This window comes from Coenobita brevimanus, chromosome 70 (genome assembly GCF_032717465.1).
Source record: "Coenobita brevimanus isolate Jiangsu-jjx chromosome 70, ASM3271746v2, whole genome shotgun sequence".
Taxonomy (NCBI): Eukaryota; Metazoa; Arthropoda; class Malacostraca; order Decapoda; family Coenobitidae; genus Coenobita; species Coenobita brevimanus.
In genome coordinates, this window is record NC_137023.1 from 32,443,887 (window position 1) to 32,460,874 (window position 16,988).

At 43.3% G+C, this 16,988-nt stretch overlaps 1 protein-coding gene across 1 annotated transcript in view; it reads left to right on the forward strand.

Moving 5' to 3' along the window:
• Positions 1-16,988, forward strand: part of Nnp-1 (Ribosomal RNA processing protein 1 homolog Nnp-1) — a 235,996-nt gene that overhangs the window by 114,716 nt on the left and 104,292 nt on the right. The window contains exon 6 of the mRNA XM_080277637.1: positions 14,572-14,648. Coding sequence (XP_080133763.1) covers positions 14,572-14,648 — 77 coding nt within the window. The remainder of the gene's footprint in view (positions 1-14,571; positions 14,649-16,988) is intronic.

Here is a 16,988-nt window from a genome sequence, read left to right on the forward strand (position 1 = left end):
ATAAATGAGAGTGCTTTGTCTGAAGATGTCTTTTAAGTTTACTTGGAACCATCGCTTGATTCACTAGTCTTTCACCACAAACAACACAGACAGGACGTGGTTCCTCTTCTCTAGATGAAGTGAATCCGAAGGACAAGTAGTCTTCTTTATACTGTCGCACAACTGATTTAGAAGTAATACTGTCTGTCCTAATTGTCTTGCTTCCAAAACTAGTTCTGGCCACACTAGCTTCACTGCCCTCATCTTCTAATGTTCGTTTCTTAATTACAAATCTATCCATATCTCCTGATCTTTACTTTTAAGACATATACAAGGAAGAGGGGTGCCGGGCAGCGCGTCCAAGTGCTGCTGTGGTGAAGGCCCGTCTGGCTGAGAAAATCCGTTAGTCCGGAAGCCCGGCAGAATAAGGGTTACCAGTTCGTACTTACAGTGTGATATGCCCCCCACAGATAGGGTATAATATAAATTCACGATTAATTAAATTCATTGTCATTAAGCCGTGACACATGATAGTGTCATACTCATAGGTGTCACATTTGCCATGTGCATGTTGTTTGAGGGAGGATCAATCTTCCTTCCCCAATTCCCATGGCACACCTGCAGTTGCTTCGCGGCACACTGGTTGAAAATCACTGCTCTAATGAAACAAAATATTAGTAAGAGAAGCCAGCCAAACAAGAGTTATTGAATTTCCATATGAGACGTCTGTTACAGTGACTCAAATGTCATGCTAGCCATCATCTCCAGTATGATTCTCTTACAAGCTACTGAATGGATGGCAAGCAAAGTGATCATGATGGCATTTCAGAAGGTTAGCAGGGAGTTCACCAGTGATCATGTTAGCCTGCTAAAGCAGTGTGTATGCTAGATGCTAAATTGCTAAACTGCTATACCGCTAAACCCCCAGACCGTCACATGGCCAGTTGTAAACAGACCCTAAATTTTTTCTTAAGCCTGGATGTTTCTAATCGTAAAATCTGAGTATATACACAAGTGAATGTAACTTTTTCCAATAAATCAAAGGTGTCTATACTCTAAAAAAAATACTTGACTGCCAAACAGTGAGGTGATCCTCTGTATAAGTGGCTCTTCTAAATGGAGCCAAGGTAGTCTCGCCTCCAAGGACGCATGGGGATATTTGAAGATGATTTTGAGACAAAAAAGTGCTTCTTCCACCCCACAAAGTATGGTACTTGCACTACATTTATTGAAATAAGAACTTAGACACAATTATTTTAACATATCTTCTTACTTTTAATGCAATTTTGAAGTGACTATAGTGTTACAAAATATTTTTAAAAGAATTTTAGAAAAAATCATGAAAATTAACACATTGCTGACTTTAGCAGTTACATGACTCAAACTATTACTAATGTAGCAGGTGACCAACATCCTCTTGCAGAGACCAGTGCCCCAACTATCTGTAAGGAAAAGTAAATGAATATCAATGTGTTTCACCTCAGGTACACCTCAGGTAATGTGGGGTCTGTTGGACCCCAACAGCTATATAGAGCAACGATACAGCCAGATCCAGGAATGACCCCATCACCACCCTAAACTACTCAAGTAGTCAGGAAGGTAGAGGGGAGGATAGATCTCTCTATCTATCTATTGCCAGACGCCTCAATCCCGTTTGTGGTGGCCACAAACAAATCGCCTCCATGTTGTCCTGTCCCCCCGCCATTTCACTGCCCTGCTCCCAACTCACACCCCCCTCTCTCGTATACCTCTCCACCCCATCCCTCCATCTCATCCTCGGCCTCCCCCTCCCTCTTCCCCCCTCCACCTCACTCACATACACTCTCTTCGTCAGTCTTTCACCCTCCATCCTCTCCACATGGCCAAACCACCACAGTGTGTTCCTCATAACATGTCCTATCACATCCACATCCACACCACAACGCTCCTTTATATCCTCATTCGTCAGCCTGTCTCTCCATGTGACTCCACAGGCTCCTCTTAAATAACTCATTTCCACTGCTCTCACGCTTGACTTGTGTCCTTCCAACAACGTCCAAGCTTCACTTCCATACGTTAGAGTTGGTATCACAATACTGTCATGTAGTATCTTTTTCACTTCCATGCTCACTTCCCTGTTTCTTATCACTGCTTTCAAGGAACCAGCAACCTTTCTTCCCTGCTGTACCCTTTCAAGCACTTCACCCTCCAAACCTCCATCCTTACTCATCACACTACCCAAGTACTTAAACGTACTCACATTTTCCAATTCCTCACCATCCAACCTCGCTGTACATTCACTGACTTCACCTCTCTCAAAGTCCATCACTTTACTCTTCCCTATATTCACCTTTAGATTCCGTTTCTTGCACACTCTCCCAAAGTCATCCACCAAGCCTTGCAGCTCCCCTTCGTCTTCACTTGACAACACAGTATCATCTGCAAAGAACAGTACAGGGAGTTTCCAAACACTATCCTCTCTCACCAGGGCCACTCCAACATCCACTACCCTACCTTGTACCTCTTTTATTACCCCATCCATGTACAGATTGAACAGCCATGGAGACATGACATATCCCTGTTTCAACCCAACCTCCAAAGAGAAAAATTCACTTAGTTCACCATCCACACGCACTACAGCCTTAGCACCATCGTACAGTACATACTCTTCACAGCATTCAACAACTTCCCATCTACTCCATATATTCTTAACACTTTCCACAATCCTTGTCAATCCACCCTGTCATATGCTTTCTCCAAATCCATGAAAGCCGCATACAACTTCTTTCCCTTCTATAGAAACTTTTCCACTAAAGATCTAAGAATGAATATCTGATCTACACAACCTCTTCCCTTCTTAAAGCCTCCCTGTTCTTCTCCAACTAATTCCTCTGTTCTTTCTCTAACTCTGCAATGAGTATTGTACCATACACTTTTCCTATTTTACTAAGAAGACAAATGCCCCTATGATTACCACACACTTCTTTTTCTCCTTTTCCTTTGTACAAGGGAATAATTATACCTGACTTCCAATCCTCCGGGACTCTACCTTCCTCCCAGGCCAATCTGCACATCTTCCACATCCATTCTACTACTATCTCTCCCTCATGCTTCAGCATTTCACCAAACACTCCATCAATTCCTGGGGCTTTCCTCGATTTAACTTTCTTCATTGCTTCCACAACTTCTATCCTACTGATTTCTTCCAGTCTTCTCACCTCCCTCCTTCTCCCAGCCATTCCCCAGCCACTTATACTTGTATTACTTCCATCCTCTATGTTCAACAATTCCTTAAAGTGTTCTCTCCATCAGCTCACTTTTTCTCCCTTCTCCACTAGTAATCTACCATTTTTATCTTTCTCTCCCCTGCTAACCTCACTTCCACCTTGTCTTACTCTCTCCACCTCTTTCCTGAACATCTTCTTACAGTCCCTCCACTTTACACTCAAATTCCTTCCAAATTCCTCATCCACTCTCTTCTTACTCTCTCTTACTAATCTTTTCACCTCTCTCTTCCTTTCTACATATACCTCTCTCTTCCGCCTCTCAACTTCTTCCACGCCCCTATTTCTCATCCATTCATTGTATGCTTTCTTCTTTTGTGCCACAGCCTGTTTCACCTCTTCAGTCCACCACGCTGTTCCTTGCAACCCCCTCCGTCTTCTCTTCCTCCCACACACTACATCAGATCGCTAGGGCATATTTTAATATATGAAAACCTAAAGATAAAAATTGGAGGGGTCTGCCAGACCCCACACTACCTGAGGAGGATACAGTATATTTATAGAATGATGGGGAATCGTCCAGTGTGTGAATTGTCCTAACAGGGAATCGTCCATGTTTTGACAGGGAATTGTCTGACGGCGAATTGACTTGACTTGGAACCTGCCGATCAAGGGTAATCATATAAATCAGGTTAACTGGTTACAAGGCTTTATGTAATGCTTTAACTTTCTTTAAGTGCATTAACTTACAAGTACATGCCAGAACAGTAAATATTTAACTTACAAATACAGTACTGTGGAAATGCAGTACAGCAAATCTTTAACGAACAAATGAAAAGGGCAATATTCCGACGCCTAACTGGTTATAAGACTTTATTTCTAGCTTTAAGGTTATTTAATACAGTACAATCCCAGTTAACCTGGTGGCTTGGGGAATTTACCTTCCTGGTTACAGATTTTTCCCATAGTTCTGATATTCAAATCTACACAAAGGCGATAATTATCACAGCAGTAAATACAGTTAAGGTACTCACCACTTACATCAGGGGCCACACTAAGAGATTCCACTTGAAATATTGCCTCATAAACACACACCATGGTCATAATGCACGTGCATGCAATACATTGCAGTACTGCAAAATGCACAAGTCCATTCTGTTAACTACCGAATAATTTGTTGTATGTACTTTGGGACTGGAGTGTATTGGTGTTGTGATGAGGAGAGGTAGATTGAGGTGGTTTGGACATGTGGAGAGGATGGGGGATGATAATTGGGTGAGGAAGGTGGAAGTGTTAATATTGGGGGTGGGGTTATGAGAAGTAGACCGAGAAAGACATGGGACGAGTTCATTAAGTGTGACCTTAGGGTTAAGGGACTGAACAGGGAGGCTGCAATGGATCGTGCAGCGTGGAGAGCCACCATTAGGTGACCAAGGCCGACACATGCAAGCATGTTGGAGCCTTTAAAAACAAAATGAAACTTCACTCATAAATATGGAAAACTAAAGAAATAAAATCCAGAATATTTATTGGTGAATTATCACGACACCCGTGCCCCTACGTGAGATCTGTTTACGGTCCCAGCCCCGACTGACTGCCACCATTCCGCCACTCATCTGTTTTGCACCATTCTGTTAACTACCGAAGTATTCGTTGTATGTACTGTGCTCATAAAAGTGGAAAAATAAAGAAATAAAATCATGAACATTTATTGATGAACTGATGTTAAGACTGCACTGTAGAATTATCACAACACCTGTGCCCCCACACAAGCTTTGTACACGGTCCCGGCCCCGACTGACCGCCATCATTCCACCCTTCACCCGCCAATCAGCTGTTTAGCACAAAATAAAATACATGATGTACATGTGAGAGCAGTGGAAATGAGTTATTTAAGAGGAGCATGTGGAGTCACATGGAGAGACAGGCTGACGAATGAGGATATAAAGGAGCGTTGTGGTGTTGATGTGGATGTGATAGGAAGCGTTATGAGGAACACACTGAGGTGGTTTGGCCATGTGGAGAGGATGGAGGGTGAAAGACTGACGAAGAGAGTGTATGTGAGTGAGGTGGAGGGGGGAAGATGGAGGGGGAGGCCGAGGATGAGATGGAGGGATGGGGTGGAGAGGTAAATGAGAGAGGGGGGTGTGAGTTGGGAGCAGGGGAGTGAAATGGCGGGGGACAGGGCGACTTGGAGGTGATTTGTTTGTGGCCACCCCAAACGGGATTGAGGCGTCTGGCAATAGATAGATAGATAGATGTACATATGAAGTGCAAGCATATTATTTTTTTTTCTTCCAACAGAGTAAACCTTCATTCCTATTAACATTTTTTTTTTCATCTCTGCCAGCACACATGCGTTCTAAGATGAATTTATGTGGTGCAAGTTAGAGTCGGTCCGTTAGGAAGAAAAACACCGGCGTTTTCTGTTTGCTGAGTTGCTCTCTCCCGAGATGTCTGGTTTACAAATTCCATGCCTGTCTGAAATGATTTAACCATCCAATACTGAAATCACACTCGACTTCTATATTCATTTTTCTGTGAAACTCTCTTGCTTTTTCTTGTATAAGAGGACCAGAAATAGGTGCTCCCCTAGATCTTTCTAAGCAAAACCACTCGAATGATCAAGAGTATGCCTTTTTTCAATGGACTTGCTTGTCTCACTTTTCATGAAAAATTCATTGATCTTGGATGCTTGGGCCTTGATATCATAAATAATTGAATTTCCTACATTATATTCAGTCATCAGTGTTTTATAATGTTCACCTTTTTCAAGTCTGTTGCATATGTTCAGCTTCTGTTTCAAGGTAAGCACGACACGCTTATGTTTAGTTTGCTCTTTAGGCATTTTGGAGTGTTGAAATTACCGTCCATCAGAACAACACAACAGCAAGAGAGCTTGTTTACTGTCTGGTGATAAAAAGCAGATTGGTGATTTGTGGAAATTGTGGAGGGTGTGGAGGATGACTGAATTCAAGTAAGGGAAAGAGGGAAGATGAGGGCTGGTTAAGAGGATTTGCTAGGGATTTACATTAGCCAGAAATGCCTTCACCTCGCTGAGTCTGACTTCACCCAGCCTCGCGTGACACGATAAAACGGCGGTTTGGCGGTTCATTCAAATTGGTGCACAGTTATAACTTACTGACATTTTTACCAGCCTTTGAATTTTCCCGTTTTTCTGAGTATTCCATTTGTTTGGATACCGGATAGCAGGGATTGTACTGTAGCACTTCAACTTGCACATAAATTTACCAGAACAATAATGTAAGTATTTAACTTACAAATACAGTACTGTGGAAAAGCAGTACAGCGAATCACATGCTAACGTGATCCAAACAAACCGTGTGCGTTGTACTGATGTTCGAGGATTTGACCTTTGAAAGGCCTCTTGCATAAATTTTGTAATGGTTCTTTAACCTTGTTACAGGGTTTTTGAGAATATTCAGTATTAAAGGATACTTTAAAATGTTGCTTGTAAATGTGGACAATGAATTAACTTGTGAAATCGAGCAGAAAGTTTTACTTTATGCCGGCCTACTTCACCGATTCTCTACGGATGAGAATTTATAAACTTTCTCAACAGTACACAGCAGAGACTAATTACTCACATGCGCTGTTTGTTAGTACTGTTAGCCTCTGGAGAAAGTGACTCCACCCCTGACAGTCAATAACTAATGCTATTAATGATAAACAGGTTCTTGCCAGTTCATTAACACCAGGCTGGCACAACGGATTTAAGCTTAATACAAGAGGACTGGCCTAAGTACCAGTTATGAATAATACAAAGCGTTAGTGCCAACTAGAAGCGGCAACTAAAATAAGCTTAATGTGGAGAAATAAAACATGAGTTTACATTACATCAAGCTCGAGAAAAAGAACTGTAAATTTTTTAATTACAATGAAATAAATTTTACATTACATGAGTCTCAAATGAATTCAAAATAAGAACACTCACTCGCTCACTCAAAAACTAAACTCTTAAGCCTAGGAAAAAAACGAAAGGAAAAAATACTGGTCAGTAGAGTGGGCTAAGCGGAATGACTGGGCGTCGTTACGTGGGAAGGACGCTGCAACACGCTAAAACCTCTTCGCCGAATCACCGTCTAGGTGGAAATTCAGGAACTTGCTGGACAACTCCACACTGGGCCCAGACGAACCTGCTTTCACGATGCTCTAAGCCTGACTGACTTCAAATTGTGAGAGAGAGAGAGGCGAGGGCCGGGTGCACTTGCTAATGGCCAACGGAAATAATGAGCGAAACACGCCCACAATAAATCACTCAGCGAAGGCACCAATGTCGCGTGCAAGGACGATCACTTATGAAACAGTGAAAATTGTTCTGAAAACCGTCCCAATCGAGTGAATGCGTGGCGGTTGACTGAGTGATACTTATTGTGAATTCCACTAGAATTCGTGGTTTCCCACCAAAGTTCAGTGTCACGAGTTTGTTTAGATACAGAATTGTGTGAATTCGTGACAAACCTTACATTGTCTTATAGGTATCCCAGCGCCTACCGTGTATAATTAAGAGCGCATTCGATGAGAACGTGTTCTGGGTGTGCTAACTGTATTCCTCCCTGTTACCACCCTTCTTTCATTCCCGGAAAAGCCTTCTTTTCTCCTAACTACAGCTTCTACACCCTCATCCCACCACAAAGGTACTGTATGTCTTGATGGGCCTCTTGTCCATCCACATAATGAATCAGTAACTCTCAAGAGTTTGTTCTTGAGGCCTCAGTACTACACATTAACTCTTCTGTCAGTGTCTCCATGTTCAGCCACCACTCTTCTCATCTCTCTTATAGAAGGCATTCCTTACTCTTGGATTTTCAGTTTCCATACTTTCCTCGTAGGTGCATAGGTCCTTTGTTTCATCACCTGCTCCTTAAGCACCATCTCACATATCAATAGCTTGTGCTGCTGCACACACTCCTCGCTCCCCATAACTTTAACATCCCTCACTAACTTCTTATCAGCCCTCCTGACCAGGAAACAGTCTATCTGGTTGCCATTTCCCCCTGATTTGTATGTAATCAATGTACTCTCTCATTTCCTAAAATGTGTGTTGCACACAATCTTGTTCATTGCCTCCCCAGACTCGAGTATTCTTTCCCCTTCCTCATTCCTTGTACCATATGCACGTCTCTCATGTACTTCATATCCTTGAACTGCTTCACCTACATGACCATTTAAGTCCCCTCCCAAAACTACAGTCTCATCATCTCTCATACCACTTATTACATGTATTAAGTCATCCCAAAATATATCCTTCTCTACCTCATCTGGGCCTGCCTGTGGAGTATATACTGATGTAAATGGAACCATTTTCCCGCCAAACAAAATTTTCACTACTATTATCCTATCACTTACTCTCATAACATTCATGACATATTTCACCCATTTCTCCCCAATCATTGCACCCACACCCCATATCTGTCTGGCCTACCTTGCCAAAACAGTTTATAATAACAATCCCTCCCAGCAATCTTTCTGGCTGATCCACCCCTCTACTGGACTTCTTTTTCCACATCCACCCACCTCCTACTCAATGTCTCAACCACTTGCCCTGTTCTACCCCTCAAACTTCCCACATTCCACAGCGCCACTCTGATCCCCCTGGGTAATTTAGTGTCCTCAGGCTTGCTTTGAATTTCATTTTTTAATTTGGTCGTAATCAGTAAGAATAATAAAGGGAAGAGCAATGCCACAAGCCCCACCCACAGCACAGTCCCAGGTCCAGGCAATGGATCTGGGACTCCTAGCCCACCAGCCTTACCAGTGGCTGTGGTAGTGGCCTCAGGGCACCCTGTCAGGACAGCTACAGGGACACCCTCTAAGCGCGCCTTGGCACTGTAACTGCCCCGCGATTATACACCCATTGATGGAGCAGTCTCCTGGGGTGATACTCTCTTGTTCGGGCCCCTCTCTGTTGAAAAGAACCGCAGTGCCCTGTACCCTCTAGCATGGTTTCAAGCCCAATCTCACCCCAGCCCCACGATCTATGTTGGCGGAGCCCTTGTCGCGCCCCCCCTCGAAAAGTCTGCCACTAAGTAGTTGGGACAAAGTTTACTGGCCACATGCCCTTGATGGCGTCAACCCCTGTGGTGTAGTGGGGTACATTGTGTGATATGTAAAGTACATGTGGTGTAGTTTATGAGATAGTTAGAGCAGTGTTTCTTAACCTTTTCCGACCTCAGCACCCCTTGCAGTAACGCCGTATAGTCCAGCACCCCCTCACATCTGGTTACTGGGACTACAGTTGCTACACTGCTACAGTTACTACACTACTACAAGGATAAAGTAAAGTGAAGTACTATTTGGCAATTCATTTTATACATTCTCCAAAAATAAAATAATGATACCAATACTATGCAAAACCAATATATGTTGTATCTTCCAGCACCCTCTAAAACGGACTTCAGCATCCTCTGGGGTGCTAGCACCCCAGGTTAAGAAACGCTAAGTTAGAGGCAGTGTTTAGGAGAGTATGCGGGTCTACTCTCCATATTAGTGTCACACTGAAAAGGTCCGCAAAGGGGGATGGTTAGGTAGCTAGTGAAACAGGAGCTCCAGCTCTCCCATCACCAGGATTCCCATTCCCCTTGGGAGTATCACTTTGATTGACTGGTGCTACAGTCTCCTCCCTACAATTGATACTGCAGTACAGTATAATTATTAATTAATAATAATTAATTCCTTTTAGTATTTAAAACTGTTAATTTGAAAACAAAAAGTTGTGGAAAGAAGCATATGCTTTGTCACCCAAGGATGGATTATTGAATTAAAAACAAGATTATGTGGACAAGAAGCATATACAGGTGTATTGTCATCTGTTGATGGTTTGTATAATTTTTTTTTTTGCTAAATAGGAAAATAGTCAGGAAAAGATGCAATGTAGATTTGTTGAGTATATTAATCTCAGTTTGAAAAACCAGGGTACAGGTCTCTCTCGTTGTATGATGTTTTGTTTTACGATATTTCGCATTTACGATTGTGGATTGACTGAAACTAAATGGAAAGGTGAAAGGGTGAGAGAATGGGAATATGGTTTAGGTATATGTGCGGGAGTTAATGAGAATGAGAGGGCAAGAGAGGGAGTATGTCTGATGATAAGCAAGAAGTGGGAGGAAATTATAAGAGTATGGAACAATGGGTGCAAGGATTGTATGGGTGAGGATGAAAGTAGATATACAAGCATGGGCAATTGTATGTGTGTAAGCTCCAGCAGAGGACCGAGTGGCAAGAGCGAAAGATGAGTTTTGGGCGAGAGTACTGGATGTATGGACAAATTTGAGAGGAGCGAGAGAGTGCTTTTGATTGGAGACATGAATGGCAAAGTTGGGAGTGTACAAGTGGATGGAGTGGTTGGTCAGTGGGGTGTGCCAGCTGAAGTAGATGGGAATGGTAGTGCTTTGGTGGACATCTGTGCTGGTAAGGGGTTGGCAATAGCCAGCACCTACTTTCGGCATAAGATGATCCACCAGTATACATGGAGAGTAATGAGGATGATGGATGGTGAACTTGTTGAACGAAAGGCAATGATAGACTACGTGTGTGTGGATGAGCGAATGAGAAGACAAGTGTTGGATGCAAGAGTGTGGAGAGGGTGGGGGAATGAATTCTCGGATCATCACTTAGTGATGGCCAAGATAAAGCTGCAAAGAAAATGGTTAAGGAGACGAAGGGGGAGACAGGAGGAAACAGCTCCTGTGAGAAGAGTGGAGAATTTGCAAGATAGTGAGAAAATGACAGAGTATAAGAGTATAATGGAAGAAAGATTGGGAAGGTATGAGCTAGAGCAGATGGAAGGGGTGGAAGACGTATGTAAGATATTCACGGAAGAGATAGGCGCAGCATGTGAGGTGGTTTGTGGAGTGAGGAGGAGATGCAAGGGTGTGCAAGGGACAGCATGGTGGAATGATGAGGTGAAATGAGCTGTGGAACAAAAGAAGAAGGCATATAGTGAATGGTTAGCGAGGCGAGGTAGGGGAGAAGATGAGAGAGAGAAGAGAGAGGTATATGTGAGCAGGAGAAGGGAGGTGAAGAGACTGGTGAAGGAGAGTAAGAAGAGTGTGGATGAAGAGTTTGGGAGGAATCTGAGTGTGAAGTGGAGGGAGAGTAAGAAATTGTTTTGGAAGGAGGTAAAGAAAGTAAGGCAGAATGAAAGGGGATACAGTAGGGGAGTGAAAGATAGGAATAATAGATTGTTGGTGGAGAAGAGAGAGAAATTGAGGAGATGGAAGGAGCACTTTGAGGATTTGTTGAATGTAGAGAGTGAGAGCAATGCGAGTATAAGTGGTTGGGGAATGGCTGGGAGAAGAAGAAATGAGAGGAGGGAGGAAGAGATCAGAAGGGCGGAAGTAGTGGAAGCAACGAAGAAGATCAAGATGGGAAAGGCCCCAGGAAATGATGGAGTGTGTGGTGAAATGCTGAGGTATGGGGGTGAGATTGTTGTGGAGTGGATATGGAAGTTGTGTAGATTAGCTTGGGAAGATGGAAGGGTTCCAGAGGACTGGAAATAAGGTATAATTGTTCCTTCATACAAAGGAAAAGAGGAGAGAGAAGTATGTGGTAACAATAGGGGTATTTGCCTTCTTAGTGTGACTGGTAAAATATATGCTAGAATACTCATTGATAGGGTTAGGCATATGACAGAGGAGCTAGTTGGAGAAGAACAAGGGGGATTTAGGAAGGGAAAAGGGTGTGTAGATCAGATATTTGTTCTAAGATGTTTAGTGGAGAAGTATCTAGAGAAGGGAAAGAAAGTGTATGCTGCCTTCATGGACTTGGAGAAAGCTTATGACAGAATAGATAGGCAAGGTATGTGGAAGGTATTAAGAATATATGGGGTGGAGGGGATATTGTTGAATGCTGTGAAGAGTATGTACGAAGGAGCTAGGGCTACAGTGCGAGTGGATGGTGAGCTGAGTGAGTTCTTTGATCTTAATGTGGGACTGAAACAGGGTTGTGTGATGTCTCCGTGGCTGTTTAATATATACATGGATGGGGTTGTAAAGGAGGTGGAGGGTAGGGCAGTGGATGTGGGGGTGGCTCTAATGAATGAGGATGAGATTTGGAAGCTTCCGGTGTTGCTGTTTGCTGATGATACAGTATTGTTGAGTGAAGATGAATGGGAGTTGCAAGGTTTGGTGAATGAATTTGGGACAGTGTGTAGGAGGAGGAAGCTGAAAGTTAATGTAAACAAAAGTAAAGTTATGGTGTTTGAGAGGAATGAAGTCACAGAATGTACAGTTAGGTTGGATGGTGAGAATATGGAGAATTTGAGTGCATTCAAGTACTTGGGTAGTGTGATGAGTAAGGATGGAACTTTGGGGGACAAAGTGCGTGAAAGGGTACAGCAGGGAAGGAAGGTTGGTTCACTGAAAGCAATGATGAGAAACAGGGAGGTGAGTATGGAAGTTAAGAAGTCACTGCATGATAGTATTGTGATCCCTACCCTGATGTATGGAAGCGAGGCAAGGACCCTGCAAGAGGGGAACAAGTCAAGAGTGAGAGCAGTGGAAATGAGTTACTTGAGAGGAGCATGTGGAGTGACATGGAGGGACAGGTTGACGAATGAAGAAGTGAAAGAACGTTGTGGGGTGGATGTGGATGTGGTTGAGAAGATTAGGAGAAACACACTGAGGTGGTTTGGACATGTGGAGAGAATGGAGAATGAAAGACTAACTAAGAGGGTGTATGTAGGTGAGGTGGAGGGAGGGAGAGGGAGGGGTAGACCGAGGATGAGATGGAGGGAGGGAGAGGGAGGGGTAGACCGAGGATGAGGTGGAGGGAGGGAGAGGGAGGGGTTGACCGAGGATGAGGTGGAGGGAGGGAGAGGGAGGGGTAGACCGAGGATGAGGTGGAGGGAGGGAGAGGGAGGGGTAGACCGAGGATGAGGTGGAGGGAGGGAGAGGGAGGGGTAGACCGAGGATGAGGTGGAGGGAGGGAGAGGGAGGGGTAGACCGAGGATGAGGTGGAGGGAGGGAGAGGGAGGGGTAGACCGAGGATGAGGCGGAGGGATGGAATTGAGAGGTATATGAGGGGGGGGGGTGAGTTGGGGGGAGGGTAGTCAAATGGTGGGTGACAGAGCGACTTGGAGGCGTTTTGTCTGCGGCCACCCTTTGCGGGATTAGGGCATCGGGCTATAGATAGATAGATAGACATTTGTTCTTCTTTAGTACCAATCGTTTGTTTTATGATTGAGCTCCCCCGCATTTACGATTGGTAATGTGGAGAAATCCTGCGCTCACAGGCAGATCACCTGAGAGTTGCGTGGCAAACGCACCCCACGCACACAGTTTCCCTCGCTTCCGCCAACCAAGCATCACTGGTTCCGAGACAATTCGCCATCAAGTCAATTTGCCATCAGACAATTCTCCCTCAAAACATGGATGATTCCCCTTTCAGGACAGTTCACATCCTGGACGATTCCCAGTCATTCTATAAATATACATATTATTAATTAATCAATAATAGCTATATTTCAGGGGGATCCATCAAAGTCTATGTTCAGTTGTGTAGGCTTTGGATATTATTTGTTAGTTGCCCCTTTAGTCAATAATTAACTTGTTTCTTCCTCACTGTAGTCGTCTTTGAATTATATTCTAGCGTCACCCATAGCTGTCTTCATTAATGACGGCGAATTACCTTTTTATTTTTGTGACAGCGAATTGTCCTGAAACCACATCACTGCCCAGTCTCGCCCGCGCACTTGTTCAGCTTACAACCTCCCTGCATCTGTGTGCATCAGTGCCCAGGATATTACTATTTTTCCTGTTCTTCATACTGTACCGTGTTTCATGTCGTTTATGCTATTTCATGTCTTTATGTTTGCAAATGTACATTCATACTGTACGTGATTCAGATGCACTACAATACATATAGCATCATTATTATTGCACATCAGATCACTTGTATGGGTGCTGGATTTCTTATATACAAGTCCAGGAACACAACTCTATTTTTCCCATTAAACCTCAAGTTCGCTATACGATATTTCGGTATACGATTGCCTTTCTAGGAACACATACTGATCGTAAAGCGAGGGAGACCTGTATTAACCTGAGAAAGCTGGGTGTTGCCGCTGGAGCTGCCCATGATATTTGAAATTTTGTTTGTACAGTGATAGCAACTCCATTTTCATATATATTGAATATAGGATTTGTTTTGGTTTACCAAAAAAACCTTGTCACTGATCATTGATACTAAAAGTACCTGTATTCCATACACAATTGTTTTTACTTTTTACTTATTTCAGCAATCCTGTGCGTTTTGTCGTAATCTGTTTAATTACCTTCTTTTTTCATAAATTGTTTATTATACTGAGAATCTTGTTGAGCTTTATTTTACTGCAACCGTTTCCATTTTTCTGTTAATTGTAATGCAGAACCGCAGAAGAAGATGTGTTGGACCCCAGGGCTGGACTCGTTGATGTCTGTATTCCTCAGCTCAGACCAGACTTTAGTAAGTTTCCTAAATCATAGTTATGTCTAATAAGTGTGTGCACATGCATGTGTGCGTCCATGCATGTGTGCGTCCATGCATGTGTCTGTGCATGCATCCAAGTGTGTGTGTGTGTGTGTGTGTGTGTGTGTGTGTGTGTGTGTGTGTGTGTGTGTGTGTATTTACCTAGTTGTTATATACAGGAAATGAGCTATGCACGTAGGGTCACGTCTCTGTTTCTCAGTAAGTCAGATTTTGCTTTGAACTTATTTTTGGAGTGTGTCACGGGGTTTTTAAGATGAATGCAATATTAAATGATATGTTCAGTAATACTGAAGGGCAGTACAATGAATTGTCTTGCTAAATCAAGCAATGATTACTTTATGCTGGGTTGCTTTGCCGATTCTCTAAGAATGAGAATTTATAAACTTTCTCAACAGTACACAGCCGAGACCAATTCCTCACAATTGTTGTTTATTAGTACTGTTAGCCTCTGGAGAAAGTGACTTCACCCCTGACAATAAATAATTAATACTATTAATGATATCAGGTTCTTGCTGATGCATTAACTCCTAGAAGGCACAACGGATTTTAAGCTTAATACAACAAGACTGGCCCAAGTACCAGTTATGAATAGCAAAGCATTTATGCAAGCTAGGAGCTATAAAGGAAATAAGCTTAGTTATGGAGAAATGAAACACGAGTTTACATTACATTAAGCTCAAAGAAAAAGAACTTAAATTTATTGATTACAAAGGAAAAAATTTAACGTTACATTTCAAAATGAATTCAAAATAAAAGATCACACTCACTCACTCACTCAAAAGCTAAACTCTTAAACCTAGGAAAACAACATGCGGCGCACCTGGCCGGCATGTGAGGGAACAGCACCTTAACTAAACTCTTAAGTCTAGGAAAACGAAAAGAAATACTGGTCAAAGAGTGGACTAAGCAGATGACTGGGCGTCGTTACTGGAAGGACACTGCACTCGCTTAAGTCTCTCGCCTATCACAGTATGTGGAAATCAGGAACGGCGGCACAACGTTCTGGCCCAACCTAGTTTAGTGGCGCTCAAACCTCGACTGACAAACTCGTGGGAAGGAGGCAAGTACTGTGGCCGCCTTACTAATGGCTAGAATGAGCGAAACGCGCCCAAAACAAATTGCTTAGCAGAAGCGCTAATGTCTTGCACAAAGACGATCACTTATGACAGTGAAAAATTGATTTGAAAAGACTCCCGACTGAGTGAGCAGTTAACTGAACGATAAAGTGGGATTCCACTAGAGTTCGCGGTTTCCCACAAAAGCCAATGTCACTAGCTGACTCGTGACATTACGCCTCATGAAAATCAAATCTTTTTTTCTACAGAAAAAAGATTTCAATATACATACATATAATTCCTAACTCAGTCACACAAGATTCACACTGTGGTGTGTGTGCTATCCTGCTACAGGAGAAAGTCACAGTCGCCAGTGAGCGAAAAAACCTTGTATTTACGTTAATAGAAGCAAGCTTGAGGGAAAATCTCCGTGACGACAGTGAAAAATCCTGTACTTAGGTCAAACTGAGCGAAAAGTTTGCTACATTTATGTTAACAACTAATTGTTATGTAGCGTAATGTATGTAATACACGGTGTAGGTGTGACAGTTGTGGTGTAACTGTACCTACGTGTAAAATCATGTAATACAAATTTATAGTAAATAATGACAACAAGGCAGAAGAGAAGAGGCGGCAGCATGCGACAGGGACGACCAGCTAATCTGCACAGCAATGCTGCACCCACCAGCTGCACCTGCGAAAACAATCAAGGTGGAGCATCAAAAGTATCATTTCTCTCCCTCTGCCTAGCAATCAGTACTTATGTTACAAAAAGTACACTATTTATATTATTAACCAGGAAACGTAGGCGTAAGGGTTCTTAGCGGGGGAGCTCTAACCTGGCATGCACCTCGCTCAACATGTGGCGCACCCGGCCGGCATGTGAGGGAACAGCACCTTAACAACATCCCATCACCCAGTTTAGGGGGAGCTCTAACCTGGCATCCACCTCGCTCAACATCCAGCGCACCCAGCCTGCATGTGAGGGAACAGCACCTTAACAACATCCCATCACCCAGTTTACTGGTTAACTAACTCTACGTTTACGGTTAATGACAGGAAGTTGATAATCGCTACGCAATCTCGGGCAGGTCACGTTTTAACACCCACCGTGGGTGTGAACACTCGTGTGGATATTGTGCATTCTCCGGGAATCCTCAGAGAGGCCCACAGCTCGAGACGTTCCACAAGGTAATTCATACACAGCCTCGGACTGTCTCTGCAGGGTTCTCAAACTTCCCCCTTAACTTAACAGGCTAAG